The sequence below is a fragment of the Pyxicephalus adspersus genome, chromosome 5 (assembly GCF_032062135.1).
Source record: "Pyxicephalus adspersus chromosome 5, UCB_Pads_2.0, whole genome shotgun sequence".
NCBI classification, from domain to species: domain Eukaryota; kingdom Metazoa; phylum Chordata; class Amphibia; order Anura; family Pyxicephalidae; genus Pyxicephalus; species Pyxicephalus adspersus.
Window position 1 is genome coordinate 61,647,587 of NC_092862.1, and position 16,738 is coordinate 61,664,324.

The 16,738-nt window shown below is 37.7% G+C and overlaps 1 protein-coding gene across 4 annotated transcripts in view; it reads left to right on the forward strand.

The window, feature by feature from the left end:
- HIVEP1 (HIVEP zinc finger 1) overlaps positions 1-16,738 on the forward strand; it is a 107,800-nt gene that overhangs the window by 11,098 nt on the left and 79,964 nt on the right. For 2 of the 4 annotated variants that reach the window (XM_072411694.1, XM_072411697.1), the window contains 2 exons: positions 8,820-8,857; positions 10,197-10,341. In XM_072411694.1, coding sequence (XP_072267795.1) covers positions 10,302-10,341 — 40 coding nt within the window. In that variant the 5' untranslated portion in view covers positions 8,820-8,857; positions 10,197-10,301. Of the gene's footprint in view, positions 1-8,819; positions 8,858-8,969; positions 9,951-10,196; positions 10,342-16,738 lie in introns of those variants that run through there. The other 2 variants (XM_072411695.1, XM_072411696.1) reach the window with 2 other exon arrangements.

The following is a 16,738-nucleotide window of genomic DNA, read 5'->3' on the forward strand; positions in this document are numbered from 1 at the left end:
AAGTTTAGGATTTTAGCACTTCTACCACCAAATTTTAATTTTGAAAAGTCATGTACTAGGAAAAAAAAAACTTTCTAATTTTATCAGAATTTTGCAACCACCTACTGTTTTGCAGCTTTCTTTGTAATGTCTTTTTTATTTTAAAGTAACCTCCAGGCTTTTTCTTTTTTTTTTCTTTTTCAAAATGTTCCAATTATTTTCAGCTTTTATCATCTCCCTTATTATCTTTCCTCTCACACAGCCTACTGACTGGGCACTGGTCAGGAACTGCATGCCCTGTAAATAAAGTGTACCCACACATGGCCAAAATCACCACCTGCCCTGCTTCAGAGTAAAGCAGTTCCTTTTTATTGAGATGCTGGCATTCCAAGGTCCTGGCAGGAGCCTGCAATTATTAACACTTTCTACCATTGCTACACTACAGTCATAACCTTTTTTAACAGTAAAATAACTGCCTGATCAGAAAATACTTTTCATCCAGCTGCTTACACCATATGTACTGATAGGAATCCATTACCGGATCAGATATTTATCTGCTCTGGAAAACAGCTTATGGCTTGTTGTGAGTAGAAGTGTTTGGAAGTGGCTGCTGGCTGGTACTTTTGTGTGCAAAAGGCCTGCAAAACCTTTCCTGTAGCAGTAGGAGGGAGAATCCCTAGCAAATGTAGGAAGTGCCAGAAACTTTGAAAAGCAGGCCTCTCTGTTTGTGTTGTCAGATTTAAAGTGCATCTGTTCTCTTTACAAGCAAAACTTTCTTTGGGGAGAGTAGGGAAAATGTAAAACCCCTTGTCAGTGTGTCGCAATTGGGATTTTACTCCTTTTTTAGCTAAGAGATGCTACAGGAAGTGGGATAAAACTACTACTCTTACATAAAATACTCTTCTTACATTATTGTGAACTAAACAAGCAACCCCTTAAAATATTTTCTGGTGACATGTAAAAAGTGATACATTTCCTATAACTTGTTGATTAATCCAGCACTGTTAGATAATAGTGATAAATGCAGAATGTGTTACTAAACCTAGTACAGTCTTTCTCAAACTTTTTAACATGGGGAACCCTTGAAATAACTTTCAGGTCTTCATGGAATAGTTACTATATCCACAGCTTACAGTACATTGATATTGTGGTCAATCTGGAGAATACCTCCTGCGTTGCTGACCATTGTTAGGAATGTCACCCTTACAGATAGCCAAAATGATGGTGTCAGTTAAAATGACCTGCGAGGTACACATTGCTCATTGCACAGGGGACCCTTAGCAAACTCTGAAAGAACCTCAGGGTTCAGAACCATAGTTGATAAACACTGGTCTAATATGTGTTGCATGATATTTGTTTTCCTTTACATGGGCATCTAATTGTTTGCATTCATATGTGCATGTACATGGCAGCAGAGGTGTGTTTTTCATTTATTTTGTTATACTTTTTTTTTTTTTTTTACTTTAATCTGTCACAGGAGGGCTAATAAACCTCTATGTGCAGTGCAGACATCAGGGACCTATTAGATCAGCGTTTCTCAACCAGGGTTCCATGGAACCCTAAGGTGCTTTCAAAGGTTTTTTCGAAAGGTGTTCTGTGAACAATGAGCAATTTGTGCCTCTCGGGTCAATTTAGGTGAAACCAGTGATCTATTTGGCTATCTGTAAGGATGACATTCTTACCACTGGCCAGCAATGTAAGAGGTAATCTTCCCACTGACCCAAGGCCATTATATTGTGAGCTGTGGATATAGTAAATATAGCAGGGGTTCCCTGAAGACCTGAATGGTATTTTAAGGGTTCCTCTATGTTTAAAAAAGTTGAGAAAAGCTGTATTACACCAATAGTTTCACCGCTAGATACTGCTGCCGCTGCCGCGGTTTAACCAAAGTGCTAAGGGCTGAGCACTTCTGAGTTCATACATCACAGGCTACATGTTAACTGATCTGCTGCTGCACTCCATGCTGACATCAGCAGATGACCCATGATCCTTTGTGAAAAAGTTTCAAGAGAACCGAAACCACACTGTATCCACTTACTAGTGTTTCAGCAAATGCTTCTGAATGGATGTCAGTACCTCCTCAACACTCTTGGGTGAATACCAGTTACTAATGAGCTCCATTAGCTGTTAAAGGTCACATCTTCTAATAAAACTGACCAAGAAGAAAAAAATCCATCACTTTGTGGGCTTTAGCTAGGTTGGGGAAGGTATTGGCCATAAGGGTATGTGAAATATATCTCACATTTAGGATTTATAATAAGCAGGGTTTACCTAACAAGGATTTGTGACAAACATTCCAAACAACAATGTTTTTAGGGATCCTAAACTTCAACAAACTGCATTGTGATTTTTAATGATACTCAGTAGTTTGTTTACTACAAATTGAAACCTCCTAGTGACCTTGACAAGTCCACTTACTTTGTTATTGTTTTTTTGCTGGGTGGTTAATTTAGTTGTGCAGGGTTTCTTACTTTTCTTTTCTGTATAGTCATCAGTCATACGGCTAGCCTCCTACGTGTACCTCCTCTAGTACAATGTCAGCAGTATTCTCTCTTGCTATATGTGTATTTGCCAGTAGATAATAAAACTCGTATATCAGCATCACCAGTAAAAGCAGAGCAGAAAAATAAATTCACAAATGCACATTATCACCAAAATTCACACCAACATTCTGAAACTTCTTGTCAAAGTCCCATTTTACCCTATTAAAGCTTAATAAGTTTACCTCCCTTATGTCCACCTTTTCAACCAGTATTAGAAGAAATGCTAGTTTATTATCCACAGTGGTTTCTCCAGTATAAATACTGTAATAATTGTAGATGATATTTCAGCTTTTTTTAATTTATTGTATTAGAACTGACAGAAGAGCATTGGGGTACCTAAACAGTTTGGCAATACTGAATATCCTAATGCCAAAATTTTGGCCTCTGTTTTGAAGTCCAACAGGTTTCAGTGTTCAAGCCAGAAAAAGCTTCAGTAACCACCCAAAAATAGCCGAATGGTCACCAAAAAATGCCGGGTGGTGCACCCGGTAAGGTCAATAAATTTGTGCAGAATGAATAATTTAACAATGTGCCTAATATTCTTACCACATATTTATTGATGTTTGTTCCTCCACTGTAAAGATATTTTTGACTGGGATAACAACCTACAGGTATATCTCTATAATGGTGCATTTACACCAAAGTACACATTGACATGCTATACACTGAATACATATAAGGGCTTTGCACTATAAAGCTTCATACCAACTAATTCAAAACAGTAGTAGAAATAAGTACTTTATAAAAGAATATATTTTCATTTACCTTTTTTTGGCTGTTTCCAGAGGGACACACTCCTGGTGTAAACTAGCTCTGGGCATTTTTACATTTATAGATACTAAAATTGTTTCATGTAAAGGGGTACTGAATGAATTGTGTTTTCACTCTTTATTTGGAGATAAATCATGTCACCTTGAGTTGTACCTTCTGTATTTTTATTTCCTTGGAGGCCTAACGTATCAGGTCTTTCCATCTGGCTAAGCAATTTTTCATTTCCCACCCAGTTACCCGATTTAAATATTGCTTGCAACAACAAGGTTATTTCTTGCCTATCTAGAAGACGATGATGAGCACTTTTAGTAAACGGACTTCCCCAAGATGTTGTAAAATATGTGTCGGAGCTATACACAGTATTTTGTTTTTCTTTGGAGAACAGGGAAAGAAACGTTTGACACATGTGCTACAAATTTCTACAGTAAAGTGTTATAGTGGGTGCTGATGCAGGAATTGCTACTTTAAATACTGACAGGTACCTGTCCATCTCTGAGAGATCCTTTCCTTTCTCTCAGCACTGAGGAAATACAAACATTCTTCTTCCTATCGGTGCACTATGTGTAATACAAAATAAGTTTACTATGGAAGTGAATTAAGGTTATAAATATGTTGTGCTGCACATCCATCAGCCAGTGTAATACTTGTTGGAATGATTTGTTTGGGCATGAGACATTTGCCTTTTGTGCAAGGAGTCACGAGATATAGGGTGATTATCTTATGTCTAAGGACTCACAATTACCAGCTTCCCAGTTTTTGTGGGGGACATTAATCAGGCAGTTAGATCATTTTGTTGATTGCTGTTGTTACTCCCAAGTAGTGATGGCAAAAGTATGTTTGCATGATCAGAAGCCATTGGATGTCTATAGGCTTTGTTTTTTTGCTGTTCATATAAATGTCCAACTCCTCAGTATTTTACAATATTTATTATTAATATTATTATTATTATCATTGTTGTTGTTAACTTGTCTTTATATAGTGCCAATATATTACACAGCACTTAGTTACGTCTCTACCTGTCCCTCAAAAGGGCGCACAATCTAAATCCCTTGCAGACGTCAGATCATTGTGGCTAAAAAATATCTTTTGTTATGTTTTCAGTGACAGATGAAGGAATTAGCGATGTATACACAGTGCTGTTATGTTTTTTGGGAGAGGGGCGTGGCAAGGATGAGCAAGCAAGATTTGCTGTGCTCTCCTCCAAAGAAATGCATAGTGGTTGTTGTCCGCCATGGCAAATTGAGAAAATGACAATGGGGGTCTACTGTACACAGGTCAGAATTTCGCCCAAGAAGAACACGACTGTGATATGTGTACAAAACTCATTGTCCCTACCATTGTCCATTGTCATTAACTAAGTTTAAGGAGAATTTTTGAGGGGAAGGCAGTTAAAATAACTTCATGTTTTTGGGATGCGAGAGAAAACTGGAGTGCTTGGAGGTAACCGATGCAAACATGGGGGGAACTTTTCATGACTTCTGTGTAGTTAGGAATGTACATGTGGAGACGCTATGTTTGCTCCATACATATTCACATTCTGCCTTCTTGTCCTCATATCTCACAGCAAGCCTACCCAACAGGGTGTATTTAATTGAAATTCATAGACGCCGCAGTCTCTAATGATTGGTATCCAGAGGCCATGTGATTAAATCTGCCTGGGCTGGGAGCTTAGGAGCAGCAGCTTTTATTCATTTATTAGGCAAGGGGTCCTGTTTTGTTAAAAATAGTAATGTGATTTGGTGAAGCTAAGGTGTTCCATTGATAAATGTAACGTGTGAGTTTTAATGACAGATTGGTTTAGGACTTGCTTTTACACTAAGGTGTGTAAGCAAGGTGTTAATCTTCCTTTAAAACATAAGGACAAGGGTTTCAAATGCTCAGGTTATTACTTTAGGATTCATCAGAAAAAAGGATTTGTGGGAATCTTCAGTTATCTGCCAAATCCTGAACAAAAGGCCAGGCATACCAGAAGACAGTGTGTTAATGCCTGGTGCTACATACTGTCCCTCCCATTCTCAACACTCAGTGCAGAGAGGTGGGAATGAGGCAGTCTCCTCTCATTGTCCTTGAAAAACATCATTACAGCTGAGAAAAAGATATGCTAGTCTACAGAGCATATTTTCTCGCATGGGATACAACTTCTACATGCCATCTCCTGCTGAAACATTTGATAAAGGTTGTTTAGTTTCTCATGCTGTATTTTTTTTTAAATTAGAACAGAAACACAGGTACAAATGAGAACAAAGGAAAATTTTGCTATGCTGCTCTGGCAGAAAACGTCTTTGTTTTTGTTAATTTATGCATAATGCAATAGTTAATTATGAAAATCTTTAGAAATTCCAATTTAATATTTACCTATTGCACGACACTTTATTCACCTTGTTTATTTGTTCTAATATAAATTTAAAGCCACATTGATTATGAAGTAAAAAAATATTTAAGGTTTAGGCTACATGTGGGTTTAAGGTGCGTACACACTTCCAATTTTTATCGTTCCAATCGAACGACGAACGATCGATTGGGCAAAAAATCGTTCGTAAAAAAGTAACCAACAACGCCGACGAACGAGGAAAGTCGCTGGAAACGAACGACCGGACCGACGGATCGGATTGGGCGACGATCGTTGAACATCGTTCGTGTGTACGGTCGTTCGTTGATCGTCCATGTTCAGAGCATGCGTGATGAACGAACGTCCGTTCACTTTCCTGTGGTGCACATAGTTCCTCTATCGCTTAAACGATCGTATCTATTGTGTGTACAATATCTACGAACGATCGTGTCGTTAACTCTATGTGCAGGATCGGTGCTATACGATCGTTCATATATATCGTGCATGAACGTTCGTCGTTCGTTTTCCAACGATAATAATTGGAAGTGTGTATGTAGCTTTAGGTACATCCTTAATTCTCAAATTACTGGTGATTATTACTTTGGAGCAGAGGTGTCAAAATCTGGCCCCCAATGTCCTTTTTTTTGGCCCCCAAAGGAATCCTAAATATAAAATGCAGCTGGCCTGCCGCTGCTTTAAAATATCACCGCTACTACAATTCCTGGCATCACTTGCGTCTATAGACCAGCGGGCTCTCTGCCTATGTGTGGCCCTGCATTAGACTGTTTTATGGACGCATATAATGCCGGGAATTTTAGTAGCGGCACTTTTTCAATGAAGAGGGAGTTTCAGTGGCGGGCCACTTATAAGATTTAGCTCATTTCCAGCACTTCCCCTCAGCTGTACTTTTCCTTGCTACTCCAAGGCATGGACTTGAATAGTTGGATTTTAATGGAAAAAAATTGTTATTATTATTGTTAGCCTGTGCAAAAAGGTAAAAATTGAAATTTAACTCAGAAGGCTACAAATAGAGAAAGAGGTATAAGATTTTTTCTTCAATAAAATAAAAAAAAATATAGCCTCTTTCACTATTATAAACTTGTTCCAGATTGAATGTGAAGCAAAACCTCCTTGTTTCCATATGAAAAGGGTGTATATCTAATGAAAAGGAAACATTTCCTCAATTTTTTCAATAAATTTCAAGGTTGGCCCGTGACTTTGTCTAAGTTTTGAATTTTGGCCCTCTGTGTATTTGAGTTTGACATCCCTGCTTTAGAGTATCCAGAGCTGTCAAATGACAGACTTTAGCCATTAGCATGTATAGCCATATGTGTCAGATAAGGTCTGTTCTGCAATGCTTGGTTGCCATTAATGCCATAGTTAACAGTAGCGTTGGCCTTAATCACAATGTTACTTTTTCTGAGTAATTGCTAGCTACTAACAAGACCCTTGTAGCTAAAGCTAAAGCTTTATTGAAGCTAATCTTTAACATTGCAAACACTGCAAGTAATAACTGGATTCAATCCTTAACAAATAGAGCTATACTTGTACATGATGGAAACTATTGATATCTTGTTGAGGGCAGGATGGAGAACATCTTATGTTAGCTTGGAACAATTGTGTAGGTTGATGTAAGGTAAACCTGTATTTTGCCCATACCGGGGACCATATAGGATGTAATAGGGGTTTACTTTTTTACTTCTGTTGCCAAAGCCAGGAGAAATATTTTGTATTTATGGGTAGTGGGGGAACATGTAACATTAAACCAGTGCAGGAGTGACCATTACCATTCCTTGTTTTAGTCACCTTTGAGAGAGGGAAGCACACTTACATTTTGTAACATTGTTTTGAACCAGCTGAAGAAAAAGTCATTAGAATTCTCTATAAGGAAAGCTTTTCTAAAGCAAGAGGAATGCACAACAACAATGACCTATGTTATTTTTATCTCACGAGTTTGTATTTTTATCTTTTTATTTCATGTACTTTTATGTAAATTTAAACTCTAGCTACTTCCAATAATGCAAGTGGACATACTTGAGAGAAACAGAACGAGTGGAGCTATGCATCAGAATAACAGCCATGTTACTAACATTATAAAAAGATGATTTACCAAGGGAAACTTATTTTTCATGACATGTACCCATTGCATCTTGTGAGACACGATTATAGTCTCACTGATCCAAAAAACATTTAGTCAGTGAAGTCAGAAGTCTGATCTGCGTACATACTAAGAGGGAAGGAGGAAACAATATATGCTAACAAAAACATTGGAGCCAACCAGGCAAGAAGATTGTCATGCAGCTGTCATGCAAGGTCAGCAATAGCAACTTGCCTATATACCTCAGCACAGGTTTCATTTATTATTATTATTATTATTAATAATATTAATAATAACAATACTACTAATAAATAATAATATTAATGCAAAAACTTTATTTAAAGCCTCCCACATTTTTAAAGAACAGGACAATTTGTATTCATGTATTTGTTTACATTTTTTCAAGCTTTGTAATAAAAAACACAATGTAGTGTAAATCAAAAACACCCGATCCCACCCTAGAACATGGAGAGCTTAAACAGCAAACACAATGGTCATTTTTTTAAATAATTTCTATTTTCCTGAATTGTATACTAGTTTCAAAAAAAGAAAAAAAACAGGACGATAATCTAAATGTTAATTGACAATTGTAATATGATATAAATACTTTTTCCAAGGTGTTTTTATCATGCACACCTACCACAGGGTGTTTGGGTCCCAGTGATTTTGAATGACACCCCAAACCTTTACACCGAGGCACCCACATTACAGCCCAATCCAACATTCCATGCAGTGCAGAGTATTACTATGGAACACCTTCTATTGTTCATTTATAATTGCAAGAATTACTATTGCCCTCACATTCCCCTAACTTTCTAATTATTATTTTTTGCCTTTTGCTTGTACTTATTTTCCTAATGTGTTAAGAAAAAATGTTTAGCAATATCGTGTGTTTAAAAATTCCTAATGTATTATTATATGTAAATGATATTTATTATACAGCACTGCGTAATATGTTGGCATTATATACTGTGTATTAATAATAATAATTCTGTATATTTCTGTGTGTATGTATATAAATATACAGAGAGAGATTGTGTACAGCATTGTTTCTAACAGAGCAATATTGAAATAAAAGGATATTTGTTTCCCCCCACAGGAGCTGTGTCAGGGCAAGCAGGCGGCATGACATAAAGTGTACGTATCAGTATGTGCAGAGGAAAGCATTGTGTTTGTGTGTAGTTGTGCTGATTGTTGTGGTGTTTGTATGAGCAGGAGGCCCTGGCTTGCAGCATGTAGCGGAGTCTCCCCACAGCTCTAATCCTCTCGGGTTCCTGTAAGGCGCTCTATGTTGCATAGGGGTTTCCCCAAGCTCCTCCTTCCAGTTTCATTCATATTTTCTCACTCTGCTAGTTCCTTCCCCTTTTGCTGCACATTATACAGCCATCCTGTATCACCTCTTGTCTATTTTAAACAGTGCATTAGACCTGCCCGAGTCCAGGCATCCACAGCTTCATGACAAGCCCCCCTCCTTCATGCTGCCAGCCTGCTCTCATGGCACCATGCCTTTTCTCCAACACTTACATCCTTGTTAGATGAATCCTTCCCTAGTACCCTTTCTGTTATATCTCTACAGATCCTGTTCTATCATTTGTTATTATTTTTGTATCATACACTATATTGTCTGCTTGCTGCAGCTTTGTATATCTGATATGTTGTTTTCTATGCATTTGCCAGACTTTGCTGCACCATCCATCGTGTTATAATAAGCTCCATCATTTATCCCCTAAGTTCTGTTACCGACAGAATGAAAATTGGACAGCATAACAAACACAAGAGCCAGGCACCGTGAAAGTCACATTTGAGTTTAGTAATGATGATCTAATTGTTTCCCTCCCCTTTCACACCAGTAATTTGTGTGCTGCTGAGTCTGGAAGGGTGCCTTCCCTGTGTGGTTATACATGATGTCTTTTCAGTAGCTGTATGTGAGCTTTCATTCACAGGCTAGCAAGTGGTATCTCTCCTGTGTCACCCCTTGTCTCCCTACCCCCTTCCCTCCTCCTTCTCCTCTCTTTTTTCTCTCTCCCTCCCTCTCTCTTTCCCTCCCCAGTATACTTGCTTGCAGTGTTGCAATAGGACGACAAGGCATCCCGATTTGTAAAGCAGGCACATTGGTGGGCTGTGCACATCGCATGTGATTCATAAAACCATGAATGATCCAGAGGCGAGCAGCCAGCGAGATCTTCATGTGCAGGATGATGCTGTTTTGTTTTGCATTGCCCTGAAGGAGGTGTGTGTACTGTGTGTGTGTAAGGGTAATCTAGCATTCTTTAGAGTCCCTTTCCATTTCATTTTTTTTTCTAGCACTGCTCTATGACTTTCCATTCTGTTTTGGCTCTGTATTATTTTTACTAATCACATGCAGTGCTGTATATTTCAGGGGGTGTGGGAGGGGAGTGTAGTCCCAGGCCAGTGCATCCAGGCCCCCCCTTAGCCCTGTCTTCCCTCATGTTGTTTTTTTCCTTCCCTTGTTCAGCTGCTGGATTAACTGATGCACTTGGCGGGTATATGGAGGCTTCTCTCTGCGAGCACTGCTCTCCATTTTTGAGAAGGAAAACCAGGCTCCAGGAGGAGGAGGATCATGCCTCGGACAAAACAGATCCACCCCAGAAATCTAAGAGGTTAGCAAATGGTTTCTCTCTTCTGATTGTGTGCTTGTTTTGGAGGGATTCATCCAGCTGTTTACCTTGTAAAGGTGGCAGTTTTGGTGAAAGAGGGGGGGGGGGGTCTTCTGCAGTATGTCATTGTGTGTTGTTCAGAATCTTGTCCTAAATAGAGTATTGGAAGAGGCTGATCTTTGCCGATTTCAATTCAAGTATTCCCAGCTGCTTAGTAAAAGGCTGGAGCTGAAGATGGTCAAGTATAAAATGACCCCCAGAGATACTGTGGTGTATCCTTTGTCTTTTCCATCTCCAGACGTATTACGTGCCCCTATTGCTGGAATATGCTAACTTACAGTCAACGGCAAGTTTTAAGAGCACATTGTTTATTTTTCCTAAATCTGAATATCTTTAATAATTTATAGAAGTTAAAAAAAGGGCTGGCAGGGCCCATATCATAACCACCAGAGCAAATGGGCTGCAGGCCTTATTCACAAGCTAAAGGATTAACATTAGGGTCAGTGTAGGCCAGGGGTCACTCAACTAATGTCAGGCTTTTAATGTCACAACTTCATCTTAGATAAACATTGATGGAATGTTCCAAGAAATGGAAGCAAGTCATGGTATTCATTGTTTTGTTAAAAGGAATGACAACTGGCATTGTTTTAAACCCTTTTGCCTTCTACATGGTGTATATTTCAATTATGCTATGTATTGTTCATTTTATAGGATGGCAAAGCCCTTGATATCAATTACCGTGTTCCGAGTTGCATTTTCCCTTATCTGTTGTATTAATACACAGCTGGGACATTTTATCACTGTGAACTCAACACTCAGCACATATTCTGTTTGGCTTGCTATTTGAAATGTTAAGGTTAGGGTAAGTTACCCCAATTCATTCCCTAGAACTGTAAGATGTAATGCAGAGACATGGTGACACAAGCAATATATATATATAGGGTATCATTATGTATGCAGTAAGCATTACCTAACAGTATGCATGCAATATGAATTCTTTGTGCTATCTTTATCTCCTATCCAACAAGTGGTGCTGTGCTTCTCTGCCAGCCCATGCCAATGTAAATCACAAAGGCCTCGTACACTGTGTATACATACTGAAACATTCCAAATTGTCTACAAGATTAGTGTTGTGGATATAGCAGGTTTAAAAGTTCTGCTTGTGTGCATACAGATTCATCTGTGTGTCAGCTATGACCTTGAACAAGTGCTTGTCTGTCACACATTTGTAAAATCACAGTTTTCTGAATAAAATATTGTTGACTCTGACTGGTTGACTTCCCACATTTGTTGCAATTTAACAACCTTCCAAATAAACAGACACTAATCTGAAATATTCAGGCTGATACCAGATTGAAAGGTATTTTGAGATGACTAAAAAGGTACAGTTTGGAACATGATTTGTGATATTTAGTGTGATGTTGTGTTTTAATATGTAGCAAGTTGTTACCTACAGTTGTCAGCTATGTCCACAGTATAAAATGACATTTCTAGTGTTGTAATATAGAGACACAATGGCAGCCAATTTGTTTAAATGTCATTCAGTGTGATCTGATCAAACATATGTATCTATTATTGTTTTATTCAGTCTATGCATGGTTTGTTTCAGTCAGAAGAGCATTAGATTTTTCTGTGGATTTGATCTGGTAGTCCAGCATAACAACGTTGTAATGAAAGGGTTTACCAAATGGATAAAACCTGAAAAAAAAGTGTATAGAGAGGTCCTTTGTACACCCATGCAGTTATTTGTCATTTGTACTTATCGAACAATTTGAACCCAAAGAAACACTAAATAGCTTGTGTTTTTTACCCACAATTAGAGAGAACTACAAAGTATCATGTTTGGAGTTACACTGATATTAGTACTAGAGAGAATAACCTGTCTGATTATTAGGTTTTGTTTTTTCCACTTATCTTCAGGCATTACTGTACTGCACCAATCCATTCCTTTTTGTCTGTACATAGTAATCCTGAAATATACCTGCTGGTAATACTGGAACACTTTCATTGCAGCCTATCTGGCTCAGATTGTCTGATTTAATGGGAAATGATAGTACTAAGTACCAGATTCAAGCTTGCCTTGGAAGTTTGTGTGTGATTTCTGATGCAGGAAGTAAGAAAAAATTAAAAATGGAACACATTGTATTTACTGGAGAGCAAAAGTAGCTCACCAAATGCTTTCACTTGTTGTCTATAAAGCCTGTTTAAAGTGACCCTGTCAGGTTAAAATATAATTCAGATATTCTTCAGATAATTTAGATCTTCTCAGAAAAAAAATCAGAGATCCTATCTTATGGCCCCAACCATTGGTCTCTTTCAACTGATATAGGCTTTTTGAAACTATGGCAGGTAAGTGGAGTTGAAACTATGGGTAAAACAAATCTTTTAATGTCTGGTTGAATAGGCCTGACCTGTTGTATAGATGTGACCCTCTGGGATATTTATCTGCATTTCTGCATGAATTGCTACAAAAGTGGGATCTGATCTTAATTTTGGTTTTCATAATAATAGAAATTTGAACATATAAAAAAAAAACAATATTTTTAACATAACATTCAACATTTTACATTAAGAAAATAAATAACAGTTTTGTCACTGAGTGTAATACAGAATGTGGAAGTTTCTTTTAGTGACATCTCATATAGCTACCGTACTGATCTGATCTACAGAATCTAGGATACATTATAACTTTTTTCTGTATATAGATATTTTCCTTTTTCTATAGCAGAAGGTCTTGTTTGAATGGTTTGAGATCACTGTGGAAGTTCATTGCAGCGAAAGTTAAAACTCCAAATTGGTGATTCCTAAACATGCAACATTTTTTTACCCCAAAGCTGATGATTTACTCATTTGTCTTACATTGCTGCAGCATGACTAAAATGCCCTCATTTTTTATCACTTACAACATTTCCTGTATCTGAAAGTATCATTTTTATATAATCTGACAGTTGCATGTGTATTGTTGGGACCATTGAAGAAAATCGCCGTGGTTTATGGAATGATTTCTTATACAAAAGAGGATTCATTCAAAGATAGGCCCCTATTTAATAATGGACAAAATGTTATGCATTTCACTTTTCTTCACTTTCAAATTAGACTGAAAATGCCTGCACTGACTTCTGAGATGATAGAGAATGTGGAAAGCACCAATACAAGCTGTAAAAAAAAACATACTGTTTGTTGAATATTTGTTATTATTATTAAACAGTATCTATATAGCGTCAACATATTACTCAGCGCTATACATTAAATATGGATTGCAAATGACAGACAGTGACACAAGAGGAGGAGAGGATCCTGCCCCGAAGAGCTTACAATCTAATTGGTGGGGAAGGATCATACAATAGGAGGGGGGATAAGGATTGGTGGGAAGTGGTGAGGGTTTTAAGAGACAAAAGAAGACGGGTAGGCAAGTTTGAAAGGATGGGTTTTAGAAGCTCTTTAAAGGAACAGAAAGTAAGAGCAAGCCGAATGGGTACGTGTAAGACCATTCCTGACAGTCCAGGGATTTGTTAAGATGTTATATTTTATTTTGGGGAGTAATATACAGTTAAGGTCACGTATATACCAGACTTCGGGCAAACAATTAGCTATCTCGATCTAATCTTAGAATAATTAATGAGGGATACTATACCTTTATTATTGATCTTCCTTTTAGTTCACCCCTCCTAATATAACAACATTTGTTAGGCTGGTAGGCATTGTACCACAACACAATTGTTTACTAAGTGATATATGGTGACTGACTACTAATTCAATTCCTTCCTGCTGTTCCCCTGGCAATTAGTAATACATGTAGCATGTGTCATGAAAACAAAGGTCAGAACTTTTCTTATGAATTACCCATTTTACCACTATCTCAAGAACAAAAAGGTTAAAAAGTGTAGAAGAGTAAAGGAAACATGTCTTTGTGCTACACAGATTAACTGTGATTGATTAGATTATGTATTTTAGGGAGCTCTATATCTAATTACTGATGACAGGTCATTACAAACATGATATCATATTTCTTGTATAATAATTCAAGGCACCTAAGGAAAACACCTAAAACTGCTTATGATAAGTGGTAATCCCTTGCATCCTTGTGCATCCTTAGTTGATATTATTTGATCATGGGATCCTCAAAGCCCAGAGCACCAATGTTTACTATTGCTTCCTAATCAGTCTTTTTCCTGCTTTCTTCCACTGCCAAATGGATGTGTCTGCTGAATGGTTAGGAACAGTTTTAGGATGTAGTACACACAGGCAAACACCAACACGTTCTTGAGCTACATACATACATTGTGGATTTGAATTACAGAAACAATTATTGCACATAACAAGTGACAATGGAGTATTTAAAAAACTTTTGCTTTGCTGCACACCTTGAAAAAATCTGACAGCCTTTGACTTAGCAGAAACTTCCTGATTCGGATGTTGCAGCCAGTATAGCAATTTCAATTTCAATTAGCAATGTGAGCTGTTTGCACCACTGATGGTGTTTCCTATGATGGTTAAAAAGTTACATTTTAGTTTCATCTGAGCATTGAAACTTTTTCCTGTGTTCGGGTAATCCATCGCATGTTGCTTGGCTAACTGCAATGTGTTTTTTTCATTTATTGTTTAGAGAATTATTTTTTTCTGGTGAGTTTTCCATAAAGCCCCACTAAAGCCATAAAGCTTCATTGTGGATTGTTGCAACTCCTCCAGCGCTGTCTTTGTGGTCATTGTTGCATCTCTTAATAACACCTTCCTTGCCCAGGGTTTGAGTTGTGGTGGGTGACCCTCCCTTGTCAGGTTTGTAGTTGATTCTTATTCTTTCCATTTTGTTATAACAGATTTAATGGGTGGTCTGTGGGATATTCAAAGTTTGGAAGTTTTTTTAACACAACTGTGAATCTATATTTCTATACTTCATTGCACTTTTTGCCTCTGACCTGTTTGGAATGCTCCACGGTCTTCATGCCGCTTGCTTGGTGTTCTGACAGTCAGTGGCTTTTTATAACTAGCTGATTTATTGCATGGATGACTCTGTATGACATCATGTGATGGACCCTAAACAACAATTATGTGACTTCTAAAGTTAATTGGTCAGATCAGCCTTTCTTTTCATGGCAACGAGGATGAATACATATGCACATATATATTCAAATACCCTTCAAGATTATTATTTTAAAATACTATTTTGGGCATGGTGATGTCGGGATGATGCCTCTTCTACAATAAAACGTATTTACCTACCTAATGGTTGTCTTCTCCTGTAAAAAAAAAGAAATTGTTATGGCGCTGTGAATGGTAGTGTAGCAGAATAATGCACATAACATGCAATAATGTGAGTTACAGTGACCTGCAAATAATTACTAAGCAGTAGTATGAAGTGGACTTTTTAATTTTTTGCAAATAAAACATATGCAAATTAGGTGTCAACTTTAAACGCAACTCTGGTCAATTTAAGTTTTACACTTGAAGTTTTTCAAAACTACTAGAATAGTCTCCCCTATGCTTTGTTGAACTGCTGCCAAAAAGGACAGCAGAACCTGTAATTCCAGCTTCTAACCCCATCTGAAAGATGTCTAACAGACAAGTTCTGGTGTTGTATGTTCACCCCCTGTCTGTACTTTGCCATTCATAAAACATGCCTGTGCTATGGATGGCTGTTTAAAATAACTTTCTGATGCAGTGAGAAGCCAGAAGCATGATTACCACTACACTTTTTGTCAGCAGTTCAATGTAGTTTAGAGAGTACTGTAGAAATACTTGCTGAATATACAGCTGGTGTAAAAATGAAGATGCCTGGAGTCAGGGACCAGTAACTGGCATTTTCATAGGCAGGTCAGCAATGTCAGCCTACATATTTCTTCCCTTTCTTACCAAAAGAGGTTTCTGTTAAATGGTTCAGGACATACTTGCTTGTGCTGCCACTTTATGTCTTAACAAAGTAGATGGTTCATAGTTTTACAGGTTCAGCTGATGTTCCTCAAATAGGGTAATGGAGGCAGATGGAATCGTGCTTATGAATACCAGTCAATAATGCCATCAGTCAAAAAAATTATTTGAGAGAATATTGTTTAATACCTTTGAATACTAAGGAGCAAAATCTTTTTTTTTTATTTTTTGTTGCAATCTGAGCATAATTGTAAAAATTGATTCTGTCACTTTTCAAACTTTCTAATGGAGTAGACACCCAGAGATGCATGCTCATACCCAAAGCAGTTTTATTGGCTTCTTGCACATTGAATGTGGGCAGTCTGAATGAGCGAAGCTCATCTGCCCCTTTGCTCTTCCTTCCACATTTCTATTGGCCTATCACAGGTTTCATCACTGGCTAAAATGTGTGTGAGCAAGTTCCTTCACAACAGGGTGGTAGTGTCTTAGAATGGTATTTAAGTTTACTGAATACAATCAAACTACAAGTGTGTGC